The 14225-nt window shown below is 45.8% G+C and overlaps 1 protein-coding gene across 9 annotated transcripts in view; it reads right to left on the bottom strand.

The window, feature by feature from the left end:
- Positions 1 to 14225, bottom strand: part of NEDD4L (NEDD4 like E3 ubiquitin protein ligase) — a 312200-nt gene that overhangs the window by 60183 nt on the left and 237792 nt on the right. For all 9 annotated transcript variants that reach the window (XM_045527442.1, XM_045527439.1, XM_045527441.1 and 6 more), the window contains 3 exons: positions 6819 to 6880; positions 6570 to 6672; positions 4778 to 4944 (listed from right to left, as the gene is read on the bottom strand). In XM_045527442.1, coding sequence (XP_045383398.1) covers positions 4778 to 4944; positions 6570 to 6672; positions 6819 to 6880 — 332 coding nt within the window. The remainder of the gene's footprint in view (positions 1 to 4777; positions 4945 to 6569; positions 6673 to 6818; positions 6881 to 14225) is intronic.

Here is a 14225-nt window from a genome sequence, read left to right as displayed (position 1 = left end):
GAACAGGATGAAACTTGGAAAGAAAATGATCAGCATACATTCATGAAATATGTAAACCATTTCAGTAGTGTCTAAGAAGGCAGAAGATGCTGTTCGGTATCCTGTAACAATTAAGGATGAAAGCAATTTCACTTTGTAATAATCAGCCTCACTTGAAAATATTTTATATCTAAGAGTTTCATCAAAATCTGAAATCTTCCTTTAAAATGTCAGTCATGGCTTTTATTCAATCAACACTGAGGGACTAACCTTTGCAGACCTACTAAGTGTGAGGTCCTACATGAGGTGCTTGATATTGCACTACTTGAATTTTAGCAATGACTTCTGATAGGCTGAGAAGAATAAAGCTTTGATATTACTATGTCTGCATCTCACATCCTTCAGAAGTACATAAAATTCCATTACTCTGGGAGGATGAGAAAAAAAGAAGGTATATTTAAAATTAATTATGTCAATCTTCCTTATCCAACATGCTCAAATAATCAGTAACCAGTGTGAGGCAGAAACAACTAAATAGCGTAAGAAGATACCTCTGATTTTGAAATTCCAACCAGGAGCTTTTAGGGTCTTAAGTGATAATATGATAATGTTCACACAAGGGAGGCTTTTGCATTTAATTAAGGAAGTGAGTGAGAGTTGTTAAAACTGACTAGAAGTTTAAATGGTCACTAATGGGGGTTGGGCCCAGTGGCTCAAGTCTATAATCCCAGCACTGGAGGCAAAAGGCAGGGAATCACTTGAGGCTAGGGGTTCGAGACCAGCCAGCAGTCCCAGCTACTCAGGAGGCTGAGGTGGGAGGATCCCTTGTGCCCACAAGATCAAGATCGCAGTGAGCTAATAGGAAGATGACCATTTTAAAATATTTCTGAGCTGACAAATTAAAACAAGAAAAATTATTTTACTGGGGGCAAGGAGATAATTGAAGAAGTGGCTACTTCAATTTTTCTTCAGTTATTAATTTCACATATACATTCTTGATTTGACTTTCACAGGAAATACACAAATAATAATAAAAAAACCCCATCAGTTTATCAAGAAATCAAGTTCAGTGCCAATTGAGGCCAGTGTGTCCAGTCACTTACACTCCCAATGTATTAGGGTAATGATAACCAGAGTTGTCCAGGTACGATTAAATTACTAAATCAGAAGAAGATACACAGAGTGCTTCAAAATAAAAAGGATTTAAAAAAGTGTTTAGCAACCTCATCTTCGTTTACAGAATGTCATAATTTCTTCAGCTTATTTTTTGAAAATTGAGCTTTTTACAGTAAAAATTTGCAGGTTACATTTAAAGAGATAAGGACAAATCTAAAACTAGGCGTGTTCTAAAAGCCGCCACCAGACTTGAGAGGGCTGGGGCCCTTCCAGGTTACCCTCTGTTCTCAAATTTGGAGCCTAGGCCCAAACCTGGCCCGGGCAGTTCACTAAACCCTGTGGTCCTAATCACTTTCAGAAAGGGCTCATTTTCAGTCCTTCGTCTGTTTGAAATGTATTTTGCTGAGCTCCCAGCCTGTACCAGGCAGGAGGGGCAGATACGTAAACAAGAAAACATGGCCCCAGCCCAAAAGGCAATCGGAATATTCTGTGCTCCAGGGCAGGCCGGGGGAACCCTGGACACAGGAGGTGCAGACACCCAGGGGAAGGCTCCTTGCTGAGACCTCTGAGTTAGCCAGGAGGAGGGGTGTGCTCTAGGTTTTTGCTTTTTATTTTGGGGGGAAGGAGTATTACCATGTCCACAGGACTCGGGAACAAGAGAAAGCAAGGAGAACGCAGCTGTGCAAGGTGGGGCCACGCAACGAACTGCCTGCTTATGCCTGTCGGTGGCGTGTCTGGGAAGGGACCAGGATGAACAAGGACCTCGTACGAACGTCCTGAGAGCAACCGGAAGTCCAAGACAAAACAAAACCCCATTTTCAGTGGGCCAAAGTGTGGGGCACAAGACCGTAGCAAACTGGGCCAGAATGAGTCACCAAGACAGTCTTAATTCTTCGTTTAACTCATGGTTATCACCATCTGATTCTCAGCAGATAGAGCCTTTTAATAAAAATACTTCCTGACAGTATTAATTTTCCTCCAAAGGGTGCTTTAGCGTTCTGTAAATACTGAATTGTGAAACAAATTACTTTTGAATTCAAACAATTCTCAAAAATAAATCTGGGAGGACCAAGGGCTTCTGGCCAAGGCAAATAAAGTTGAGAAGAAAGCAGTGGCCCAAATTCATAAACAGTTCACATGGGATGAAGAGGTTTGTTGTGGAAACTCTTTTCCCTCTCTCGCTTTCTAGAAGTCACGCCCATTGAAAAGGAGTCACTCCTTGCGTTCCACTGAGCTCTGCTGACGTCCTTCCTGGCTCAGCCTCTCCTTTTGGCATTGCTGCCTCACTGATGAGGACAGTCATGCCACTGACTTCTCCCAAACTACATGTGAACCTGAACTTGGATTAAGAACTGCATTTTTCCCTTGTTGTTTTTGGGCTGAGGATGAGCCAGCATCATAAAAGTTATACTACTTTTTTTTTTTTTTAAGAGACAGGCTCTGATTCTGTCGCCCAGGCTGGTGCAGTGGTGCGATCATAGCTCACTGCAGCCTCAAACTTGCAGCCTCCAGAGATTCTCCTGCCTCAGCCTCCCAAAGTGCTGAGATTACAGGCGTGAGCCACCGCGCCCTGCCCAAGTTTTATCTTTTTAGTTTGGTTCTTCAGGGTGATGCCTCCAAAGATAGTTATCTTTTTTTAAAACAACTTTATTGAGGTCTGACTGACACATAAAAAGCTGTACATATTTAATGTGTACATCGTGATGAGTTTGGGGATAAGGACATCGATGAAACCATCACAAAGGTAGTATATTTAGAAAGATGGATAAAGTGTCTTCCCTCATTAGAGTTTCAACAAACTGTGGTAGAGAAAGCTGCAGTTATCCCCCATTTGTTCTAAAAACAAAGACTTTAATCTGCATGATACTTATTAACAAAGTTGAACACTCTTCCATATATGAATTAGCTATTAGTATTTCTTCCTTTGCGGGTTGCTGTCGCTTTTTTGCAGAGATCAGCACAGAGACTACTTTTTCAGGTATTTCTTTCCCAGGCTGGTTAGATAATGGTGCTCTGCTTAGGGTACTGCCACCAAGATACTTCTGATCACCACACAAAAACCAAGCCCAAGGTGCGCTCAGAGTTGTTTTTACTACCATTAGCCATAATGGCTTACGACAGTTTTAATAGCTATGGTCATTAATGAAACGGAAATAGTAGGCCCAGTGCAGTGGCTCATGCCTGTAATCCCAGCACTCTGGGAGGTCAAGGATCACTTGAGGCCAGGAGTTCAAGGCCAGGGGTTTGAGACCAGCCTGGGCAACAGAGTGATACCCCATCTCTATAGAAAATATAAAACCCAGGCAGGCGTGATGCTGCATGCCTGTGGTCCCAGCTACCCAAGAGGCTGAGTGCGGAGGATCATCTGAGCCCAGGAGTTGGAGGCTGCAGTGAGATATGATCACGCCACTGCACTCCAGCCTGGGCAAGAGAACAAGACTCTGACTCAAGAAAAAAGAAAAAAACAAGTAGTAAAAAAAATAAATAAAATTTTGAAAAATCAACTAAACTGTTTATATTTCTAGGTGAAAAATTTTTAACAAAAGATAGATTAACATTACTCAGACGTTGTGATATTCACGCTGTCCTGGGACCATGAGGTAAAGCCCACGCTGGGTAGTCTGAAGCTGACCAAGGACAGCCAATATCCCCGAGACTCCACTGGGGGCTCAGAGAGGACAGGCTATTCGGTGGTCCAGACCTGCAAGCTTCATCTCTACGTTAAAACCCAGGCCAGACAACGTGGCCACCCTCCCCACCCACAGTCATGTGCAGAGTATCTTTGTAATTTCTAAAGAAAAAAGGGTTTTTAAGAACAACATCCATCATACTACTACTACCATTTGTCAAAAAAGCATCACTAGCAAATTTGTTTCAGAGTCTGGGTTGAAGAAAAAATTACCTTACCTAATATACTTGGCTTTTATTACATATCGAAAATTATATAAATGCATTGATAACTACCTCCTCATCTTGGCTGAGGTCTTGCTGTATATTATGACTTAACAACAAGCTGCTTCAAAACCATTTTGATAGGAGCTGAGCTTTAACTAGTGTTTATTTGCTATCAATCAAACCAAAAACTGTGGAGGGAACAAACCAGCAATCAATTTACTGCATCCCTGAGGCTGGTGAGGGATTAAAATAAACAGTAATTACTAATTCTGAGTCTGCAACCCTCTCATGTGTTTCTAATTATATTAAGGGGGTAAAATTTCCCCAAAACAGAAAAAAAAAAAACAACAAGTTTTTGAGAAGATTTCCAAATCAAATAATTAAAGGCAGTAAAAATCCAAAAACAACACAGAAAACTGCAAAGCCAATGTGCTAGCTGCTTTCCACTCTGGGTGAGTCAGGAGAGAAAGCTGCAGGGGAAGGAAACAGTATCGTCACCAAACATAAGGGAGATCTAGGAAAAACAACCTCTGCTCCGTGTTTCAGGAATCTATACAAAGAAGCCATACAAAACACATCACTTCATGTTAAAACAGCAGCACGTGATACAAAATCCTGGGTACCCCCATGCTCTTCCCCTAAATGAAGAGGAATCCCGTCGTGCCACCCAACCACCTGGTCTTGCTGCCGTGAGACTTATTTCCCAGCCCCGCCGCAGAGGGTCGCTGCGTTGGTACCTGACTGCACAGAGCTGGACTCCGCGTCCCCGACCGCCACATGTACTCACATCAAGCTTGGGCGGTGCCACTGGGTGGTCCGGTTGTTGTGATTGACGTAGTAAGTTCGGCCTAAATTATCCACTTTTTCTTCCCAGCCGGGGGGCAGAGGAGGAGGAGGAAGCTCCTCTTGGTGCTGGGAGGCCGAGTCGTTCGAGTCAACGACTTCCCACCCGTGCTGCGGAATGAAGTTCAGTGGAAGATTATGGTGTTGGTTCTTCACATGTGAGGCAGAGACAATTATAGCGTGTTCTGTGCCCTTCTCCCATGCTCCATTGCACTCGGGCTCGGGCAGTGGCTTCATGTGCCGCATTTGAATAATTTCGCAAAATCGGGTCAAAAAATCAATTCTAGGGGAGCCTCAAAAATCTTTTGAGCAATGGCCAACTGTGCTACCTTCTAAGATGACTATATTGCAGGGAGCAACAGAGATTTGGATATGCACAGTTGGTTAGTGACTTACTTAAAACATTAAGTCACATTATACTCTTCATATTTCATGTTTGTTATTTTGACTTGAAGGCCTCCAGGGCTTACACAAAGCCATGCCAATGACACAGGTCACATTACAACTGTCACCTTTTCAGCACCTCCATGAGGTAAAAGGGAGTGGGGAGGATGAGTCACATTGCACCTGTGTCCTAAAGCAATCACAGCCGAGGTGACCAGGAGGCCCAGGGCCCCACTGCTCCCCGGGGAGGCCAGCTTTGACCCTCTGCCTCTAGTGCAGTCACAGGAGCCAGAAGTCTGGGACCGCGGCTTTCTGCTTCGGCACTCCACGCTTGCCGCCTCTGCACCAACAGGCTTCCTTCACGGTACCAGAGTTCGAGTTACATTTTTGAAATGCATATTTTAGGCATTAAGTATTCCTTTCCTAACATCCCCTGGTAAAATCACTGGAAAATTCAGTAATTCACTGGTTACTGCAGTTGGAAGGCAAGACGAGTGTAAAAAATTCCCCGGATTTGAGATAAAAATCTGTTGATGTGCTCATGAAATCTTAACATTCATAGCTGCCTGCCACCCACTTCACTCCTCACGTACGTAGAGAGATGAAAGCTCACAAATGAAATGCCGCCTGAAACATGACCTCGCGGTCGGAGGGGGCTCGGTGAACTTGCCCACGGCACATTAGTCACGTGTCACGTATATGCGACAGCTGCAAACAGATGTGAGCACAAGCTCGGGGGAGGCCTTGCTTCATGGACGCTTCGAGAACAACGTGAGAATTTGTCGAACAGCACAGCACTGTCTGTGGCGTGTGCTGAGAGGGTACGACGTGACCGAAGCATCGGTCTGTGATCAGAAAGTGAAAGGGCAGTTGTGTCAGGAGGGCAGAAAGGGAATTTCCTCCCGACAGCTAATCCCACAATGGCCTTTCTAGGGGAGGGTTTTCTACCGCAGGCTGTCACCTGTCGGCCAAATGAGTAAGAAACTTGGAAAAGATTTTCTAAATCACCTCATCCACTTTGAGGCAATTTCAAGTGCTAACAGGATTTACAGAGAGCTGGAAGTCCAAAGCAGTAATAGAATTAAATGCGTGAGGGGAATTTCACAGAGCGCTGTCCCAGAGGCGGATGTAGCACTGTCTGAAGTTACAATATAAAAAGAAAAGTGCATCTTTTAAAACCAAGGCAGGTAAGCGTACCGGTGGACTATCAGAGACAGACTCACAGACATACCTAAGTTTTTTCTGTATTTAAGCTTTATAAACTCATACATCCTTCAATTATAAAGTCAGAGTGAAATATGAACAGGATCTGCAGCCGGAAAGCAGACGGAGCCCGGAAGCGCTGCGCTTACCTCCATGTCGTCCCTCTGCTCGCTGCTTTCCTCGTCTTGACCTCCGTTTTTGGGCATATAGGCCATTTTCAGTCGCAGAAATCCCTTGACTCGAGATTTATGACTGCATGACGGAAGAAAATGGGTCACAAAGGACACGACTTGGTTACACCTTTCATGTTTATGGTGACTGCTGAGCTCGTCCCCAGAGAAGACTAAACTCCGCAGCCTGCAGGGCAGACCCCCGCACCCGGCCCCCTCCAGCCTCACCTTCTTGGTCTGAGAAGAAAGTCCTTAAACGTGTAGGGTCGCTCCATGGTTGGATCTTCTGTCTATGGGAAGAAAAAAATAAGTTTCAACCCTCCTAATTTTGTATTTTAGATACACTGCACTAGAGCACAGAGAATGTATTTCCTATTTTTGAATGTTGGCTCCTCAACTGGTACTAGACAATGAATTAAACATTTCATAGGCCACAGAATTTATCTACTCGAGATCCACTAGATGTCACCATCCACATCGGGTTCTAGGAGCCAACCCCAGCCGCAGACAAATGACAAAAGTATAGCCGTCACTGCCAAGTGTAATTTCTAATTGTAGGGTGTGGCCTCCATCGCACAGAGCTGATTAACTTTGGAGAACCAGCGGTCACTGGTGCCCTGCCGTGTCCCTGTGACTCAAGAAGCCTAAAAGTGGAGTCAACAGGAGAACATACAAGATCTATCCTTGGAAAGCAACTTTATTTTTCATACTAAAACATCACGTCATCAGTCTAAGATAATCGAAAGATTATTTCCTGCACGGAGATTGTCCTGAGAAGCACTGCCATTTAGCCTTGTCCTGGAGTTTAGCTCATGAAGTTACGAGTGAGACCAGGATATCTGTTCATTTTAAAAGAAATCAGTATCTGTTGTATCGTATAAAGTTGATAAAACTTAGCCTAACAAAGCAAGAAATTGGAAAAATAAGTGCTACTATTTCATTAATTTTTGAATACTATATGTAGTAGAACTTTAAATACCTAGACCCTTAAATTAAATATAATTTCAAATATTTACTTTTGCAGCAAGAGAGATAAACCACAGTTGGATGATTTATTGTATCACGTCTGTGGTATATGTATGCACTTACATTTGAAACGTTGTCGGTTTATGTCATTCCCTGCTTTAAACTCCCAATGGCTTCCTACTCCTCTCATAATAAAATGAAAATTCTTTCCTATGACCTACAAGGTCAACTATGATTTGGCTTTTAATGACCTTTAACTTCATTGTGAACCAGTCTGTCTGTTCCTTCCTTACATTCCTACCACCCTGGCCTCATCTGCCAGGTACACAGATCACACTGAATCCTGCCGTGGCGCCCACGCACGGGCAGGTCCTTTCGCTCGACAGCCGACTCCGGGTGGCAGGGCTGTCTCCACCCACGTGTGTGAGATCCCAGGTCACATCCTCAGAGTTCCCATCCTAAATCGCCTCTGTCAGCCACTCTTATCACCCTGCTTTAGCTTCCCTGTATCACCAGCTGAAATTACTTTATTAGTTTATCATCCATCACTTCTGGGTTGTGAGCCTACAAGATCAAACTTGATTTCGCTTGCCACTGTATCACTGGTGCCGAGCTGATTAATTCATTTGATTTACAGCAAACTACTGAGGCCCTGAAAATTCATTACTGCTGAAGACAGTCAATTATACTCTCTAGACTGTTTTTACAAGGCAGTAAACATATACAATTTGGAAATGCTTTCTACAAAAAGTTTCCAAATACACATCACTTATAATGGAAAATTCATTAATCAAGAAAACTACTGCTGGTATTCCTTCCTTTTTTCATTTATTCAACTAGCAATTTTACAGCAATACCATGTGAAAGATGAGGATATAACACATTACTTGCTCTTGTGGTTCAATGACATGGGAGGCACCTGCATATAAACAACTCTTTAGAAACTGAGGCAGAGCAAGTTCAGTGACATACAGAACTCAAGACCTGGGCTGGAGGGAAGAGACTGATTCTGACTTGGGGGTCAAAATGGTTTCTGGAGATGTGTGGTCCAATCCAAGAGGAATGGCGAGGTTTTGACAGGTGCAGAATTGGGGAAGAAGGACAGTTTAAGCTTAGGAAATCAAACAGCATGAGCAAAGCCTTTTGGATCATTAGTGGGCACGAGGAATTTAGGAGCAGCAGTGAGTGCACAAAAGAACGAACGGAGAAAACCACAGAGCACAGCGGGACTGCAAGCGAACGTGTGCATACGCTGTGCAGTTTAGATGACCCCTACCACACAGGTCAAGAGGCAGATCTGCCAGGTCTGTGTCCTGGCTTTGTTACAGAGCTGAGAGGCCAAGGGCAAGTTCCTCACCTCTCTGTGCCTCACTGTCCTCATTTGTAACACAGGGCAGTTATTGTACCTCACAGGGTTGTTGTGAGGATTAAACCGATGGAGCTGGTTTCTATGAAGTCCTCCCAAGAGCACCCGGCACACTCGACAAACACTGGCCATTATCACCACCAGCCCATTCTCTACTTGTTCATGTCATTTGTGAGTAATGCCAACTCCGTGCCAAGCAGTAACAGGCAGGGCACTGAAAATGAAGGTTCATTTTCACGGAAATTCTCTAGTCTGAACAACAAGATGACCGTGGAGATAATTACAAGATTTTTCTTGGCATTCATCCAGGTTCCAACCTGACCATGTTCCCTGGAGAAAGGCCTAGTGAAGACTCCTCGGATGGCACGGAGGGTGGTCCTGGGGGAAACCACCCCAAACAGATTGCGGTAAATGGCACTGTTGGCCAAAATAGCCAAAATGCTGCCTCCTGTTCCAGGGTATGAGCATTCAAAAGCAAATCTTTTGGATACACAGTGCTTTCATCTTGAAGAGAGTAGCTGTTTTCAGCAGAAGTGCTGTCACTAAGGTACAGGGTGAGACAGATAATTCTCAGGCAAACGGAGGGGGAGGGACTCACTAGGTTTCCCAACTCAAACCTGGATGCAACCACCAGAAACACCCAAGCCCTAGGCTAAGCCAACCCCCATGCCCTTGACCACGAGGACGCTGGAGACCCAGGGTCAGGTCCAGCACTGTCACTGACCTGCTGACTGTTGAGCAAGTTACCTCCCTCTGAGTCCAGGTTTCCTCGCCTGGAAAATACTTGGAGTGAATAAATGTCCCTAAGTCCCTCCAAGCTCCATGATACTGAATCCTGCACACGAGAGGGCACCATCACTCTGCTGGTGCCATAAACACAAGGCGGTAGAAGAATGTCGGCCACCTAAGTACATGGAAGGTGTCAAACACCACCACCCTGAAAATGGGAGAAATTCATGTTTTTAAAGTAGCTCTCTCTGCCCCAGTGCCTTTCCCACGGATGCAGAGATTGTGTTGCTGGGCAGAGGGGGGCACCCTGGGGACTCCATGGGCAGGGGAGACGCAATGGGCCAGGGAAGAGGCACGAAAAGATTTAGAGGTGTGAAATGCAAACACCGCCAGGAATCTCATTCTGTTGTTAATACAAGTCTTGGCGTGATTTTTATCCTTAAATAATTAGTAGATACAAGTTATCAAATACTGTACGAACTTTTAGACAATGATAGACTGAATTTAAACAAATGTGAAACTGATCACTGAAAAAAAATCAACAATAACAGAAAATAATGGAACAGTTACAGTGAAGTTTACTCTTGGTGCCCCAATGCAAGAGAAAAACAGAGGAGCTGTGTTTCCGCCAAGCATGGACACAGGCCTCCCATTTCCATCCCCCGTGCTTCACACTGCCCAGGTACCCTGGGTGACACGTATGTCATCGTGATCGCTGGTGCCTCTGCTTAGTGACTACTGTGGAACAGAGAGGATGTTCTACCCCAGAGCTGGAGGGAAATCTGGTAATGTCTATGCGGATACAGGGAAACTGGGGGCTAATGGATTAAGGCTGCCCAGGTGGAAATCAACAACTTCCCCACCGACAGATTTCCGTCTTTAAAGCCTGACCACTGGAGACTTCTGAGAGCAGGTGCCTGTGCCTCCTCCACTCTCTGGCCTGCGTGAAGGGTCAGCCTACAACCCTCCCTGCTCTCCCCTGGCCTCTCTTCTTGTACTCACTCCTCCCCTCAACACTGAATAAAATGGAAAAGAAATATTAAGGACAAGCGACAAACGTAGAAGCAAAGGACACAGAAGCCCCTGCCATTCTAGACTCCTCCAGTCCTATGTCTCATCTGTTTTTTTCCCCCCACAAATAAAACTGGGAGGATGAAGTCTGAGATCGGGAATGACCGTGAATCACGACTCAATCATTTTCTTTCCTCCGCAAGCAGGTGGTAAGTAGGAAGCACCGAGGAATCACCAGCAAAGCGGGGAAAGAGGTGATTTTCTCATTACCACTCCTCCTTCCTCTTTCTGGCTCAGGGGCTAATGACAGGGCTGACACTGCCTCCTCTGGCCACCGCCGCTGGGGACTTAGGGAGAGACGTTCCACTGCACAGACTGCACGCAGCATCCAACAATGCTCCCTGCCCCGCCCCGCCTCGGCCTCCCTAGGCCAAGTCACAGCCTCTGCCTGTCTCCCTGGCAGAGCTCCAACCTGGACTCCCACGTAAGGGCCACAGGCCCAGCAGGGGACTAAACCAGGCACCCAGCATTGGGCAGTGGGGCAGGTCCTCGATGCCCAAGTGCTCCTAATGCAGTGCGGCTTCCCCAGGGGCCTGCTGCTGGGGGCCACTGAGTAGTGGGGACCCTCTGACCCTCTCTCCTGCCTGGGAGGCTTCCTTGGGTCAGGGAATGTACGGCCACAAAGCTTAGGAAAGCCAACCCTAAGACTCTGAAAGCAGGGCTTTGCACTACGAACACCAAAGCCTGCATTTAGAAGTCCTCCCCCGAGGCTCCCCCAGTAGCCAGCATGATCACCTGAAGGAAAGGGAAGCCACAACCACATCTTTTTTACCTGAGGCAGGGGACGCTGGTCTGATTCCACACATGCCACCCAATGTGGTAGCCACTTGCCACATGTGGCTTCTTAAATTTAAATCTTAATTAAAATGAAATAAAACAATACACAGGCTGGGCACGGTGGCTCAAACCTGTAATCCTAGCACTCTGGGAGGCCAGGGTAGGAGGGTCGCCTGAGCTCAGGAGTTCGAGACCAGCCTTAGCAAGACTGAGACTCCGTCTCTGCTAAAAGTGGAAAAATTAGCCAAGAGTCATGGTGCACACCTATAGTCCCAGCTACTCAGGAAGCCAAGGAAGAAGAATCACTTGGGTGTGGGAGTTGGAGGTTGCAGTGAGCTATGATGATGCCACTGCACTCTAGCCAGGGCAAGAGAGCGAGACCCTGCCTCAAAAACAAAAACAAAAACAAAACAACAAACAATACACGGAGCTCCTTTGTTACACTGGCCACATCTCCGATGCCCGTCCGCCACACACACTGCCGTCATGGGTGGTGCTAAGCTATGCTAGGGAGGAACTTGCTTCACGGATCCATCAGAGATTACAGTCCTATCAACAAGTATTTGTTGAAAGAAGGAATGCTCCATTAGCTAATGGGGCCCTATCAAATCAATGAATCATCGAGCACCACATCAGTGATCTTCAATCTTGAAAAAGCCAAGTGGGTTGGCAAGGGCCACTTCACCACACTCTGTGTCCTACTCATCATTTTCCTATTTTTTTTTTAAATCTAAAGTTTGATGATTTTGACAAATATTGAATCAACAGGCCATATATAATCTGCCTTCACAATGGCCACATAGCTATAATATCAGTAACAGAGTGTCGTGAATCACTCTGCAAAACACATTTGAGGCCGGGCGCGGTGGCTCACGCCTGTAATCCTAGCTCTGGGAGGCCGAGGCGGGTGGATCGCTCGAGGTCAGGAGTTCGAGACCAGCCTGAGCAAGAGTGAGACCCCGTCTCTACTAAAAATAGAAAGAAATTATCTGGCCAACTAAAAATATATATACAAAAAAATTAGCCGGGCATGGTGGCTCATGCCTGTAGTCCCAGCTACTAGGGAGGCTGAGGCAGTAGGATCGCTTAAGCCCAGGAGTCTGAGGTTGCTGTGAGCTAGGCTGATGCCACGGCACTCACTCTAGCCCGGGCAACAAAGTGACACTCTGTCTCAAAAAAAAAAAAAAAAAAAAAAAAAAAAAAAAAAAAAACACATTTGCATGCTAACATACACTTCACACACTCACACTTGTGTGTGCTATCACACGGAACAGAAAAACATTGTATAATTTCCCCACAAATGCGCCACACACACGATCAGAGATGCACGACAGCACCTGAAATCCTGTGCTCAAAGGCCACGTCCAGCCAGAATATGCTACTTGGGTTCGACCACCACATGGAGGACAGAGAATGTACCTTCACTTCTCTCCTTTTGTTTTCTTTGTGGTCCATCTCCCCTGACTGTAGTTGGCTCCAAATAGCTAGTTGATTTTAAGTACGGAGATGACGGCACTCCATTGTAAGCCAGTATCTGGGCAGATGCAGAACTGGGACCGACTCAGTCCTCTCTGGGAATTCACTCTTTTTACCTGCGGGTTTCTATCCCAGCCCTGAGCCTCAGCACTGTTTCCTTCCTCGAAGCCTCCCTGACCTCCACCCCAAATCCAAAACTGAACCTCTACCGACCTGGCCTCCGAAGGGGAAAATTTTTCTCTTCTCTGGGAGCCCTGCCCAATCTTTCAAAACCAATCTCCACTTGATCACTCAAACAAAGGCTTGTTGGAGCAAGTCCTTAAAATTTTTCACCTGTGCCTCTTGTAGAATATTAGTAAACAATTTCCCATGGCCAAGATGTGCTTTTTACATTAGGGAAAAGGGAGGTTGGGGACATCCACAAAAGAACTGGCCAACCCACCAGTGTTGTCTGAAAGTATGGGAAGAGTCAGTTTCAACATGAAGGACGACCAGACCTGCCGGTGCAGACCTGCACAAATGGTCCTTCCTCGCAAATGCTGAAACATGCACACACTCTCCATGTGACCTCAAACGAATAAGCCAGTTCCTGACGGCTCATGGAATCGGTCTCCCGTGGAAACGCCATGCAGCCACACACGGGCACTCTCCTGTGGCACCTGGGAGCGTCAGGTTTTTATATAGAAACCAAAATATTTTAAGGTTATCACTTTCGCTTCCAATCCTTGGAAAGGGAATGCACTTGAGACCTTTCTCCCTTAATAGCTCCCCTGGGTGGCAAGAGCAAACTGCTTGCTATCACGTTCCTTCACGACACATCCTCAGAGCTGCCCCGGTAAGAGTCAGTCTTTCTCGGTATTTGAAACATGGCAACAGCCACAACTTCAACACAGCAGGAAGCTGATGCTAGGTGGGGTTTAAGTCATTTTAGTTTATAGACTATTTATGCTACTTGCTCACACAAAGCATTTAAAAAAAAATAACACAATGCCCTTGTAAGGCAGAAACATTTGACTTTCCTCTCTTAGCTGCTCCATATGTCACTGTGTGCTGCCCAAGGGAAGAAGGCCAGGAGGAGGGGTGGAACAATCTGGAACAGTGAAGCTGGAGTAGGAGATGATCCACCTTCACCAGGGCCTGCAGGTCTTGGCCCACATTCTATCGATACTGCCTCATGTTGCTGCTGACACCCCTAACCTCAGTCACTGGTCAGCAGCCTCGACTGTCCTGCTGCTCATCTGAGCAGAGAG

This window comes from Lemur catta, chromosome 16, assembly GCF_020740605.2.
Source record: "Lemur catta isolate mLemCat1 chromosome 16, mLemCat1.pri, whole genome shotgun sequence".
Taxonomy (NCBI): Eukaryota; Metazoa; Chordata; class Mammalia; order Primates; family Lemuridae; genus Lemur; species Lemur catta.
Note: the sequence above shows the minus strand (reverse complement) of the source record. Positions and strands in the feature narration are given on the sequence as shown.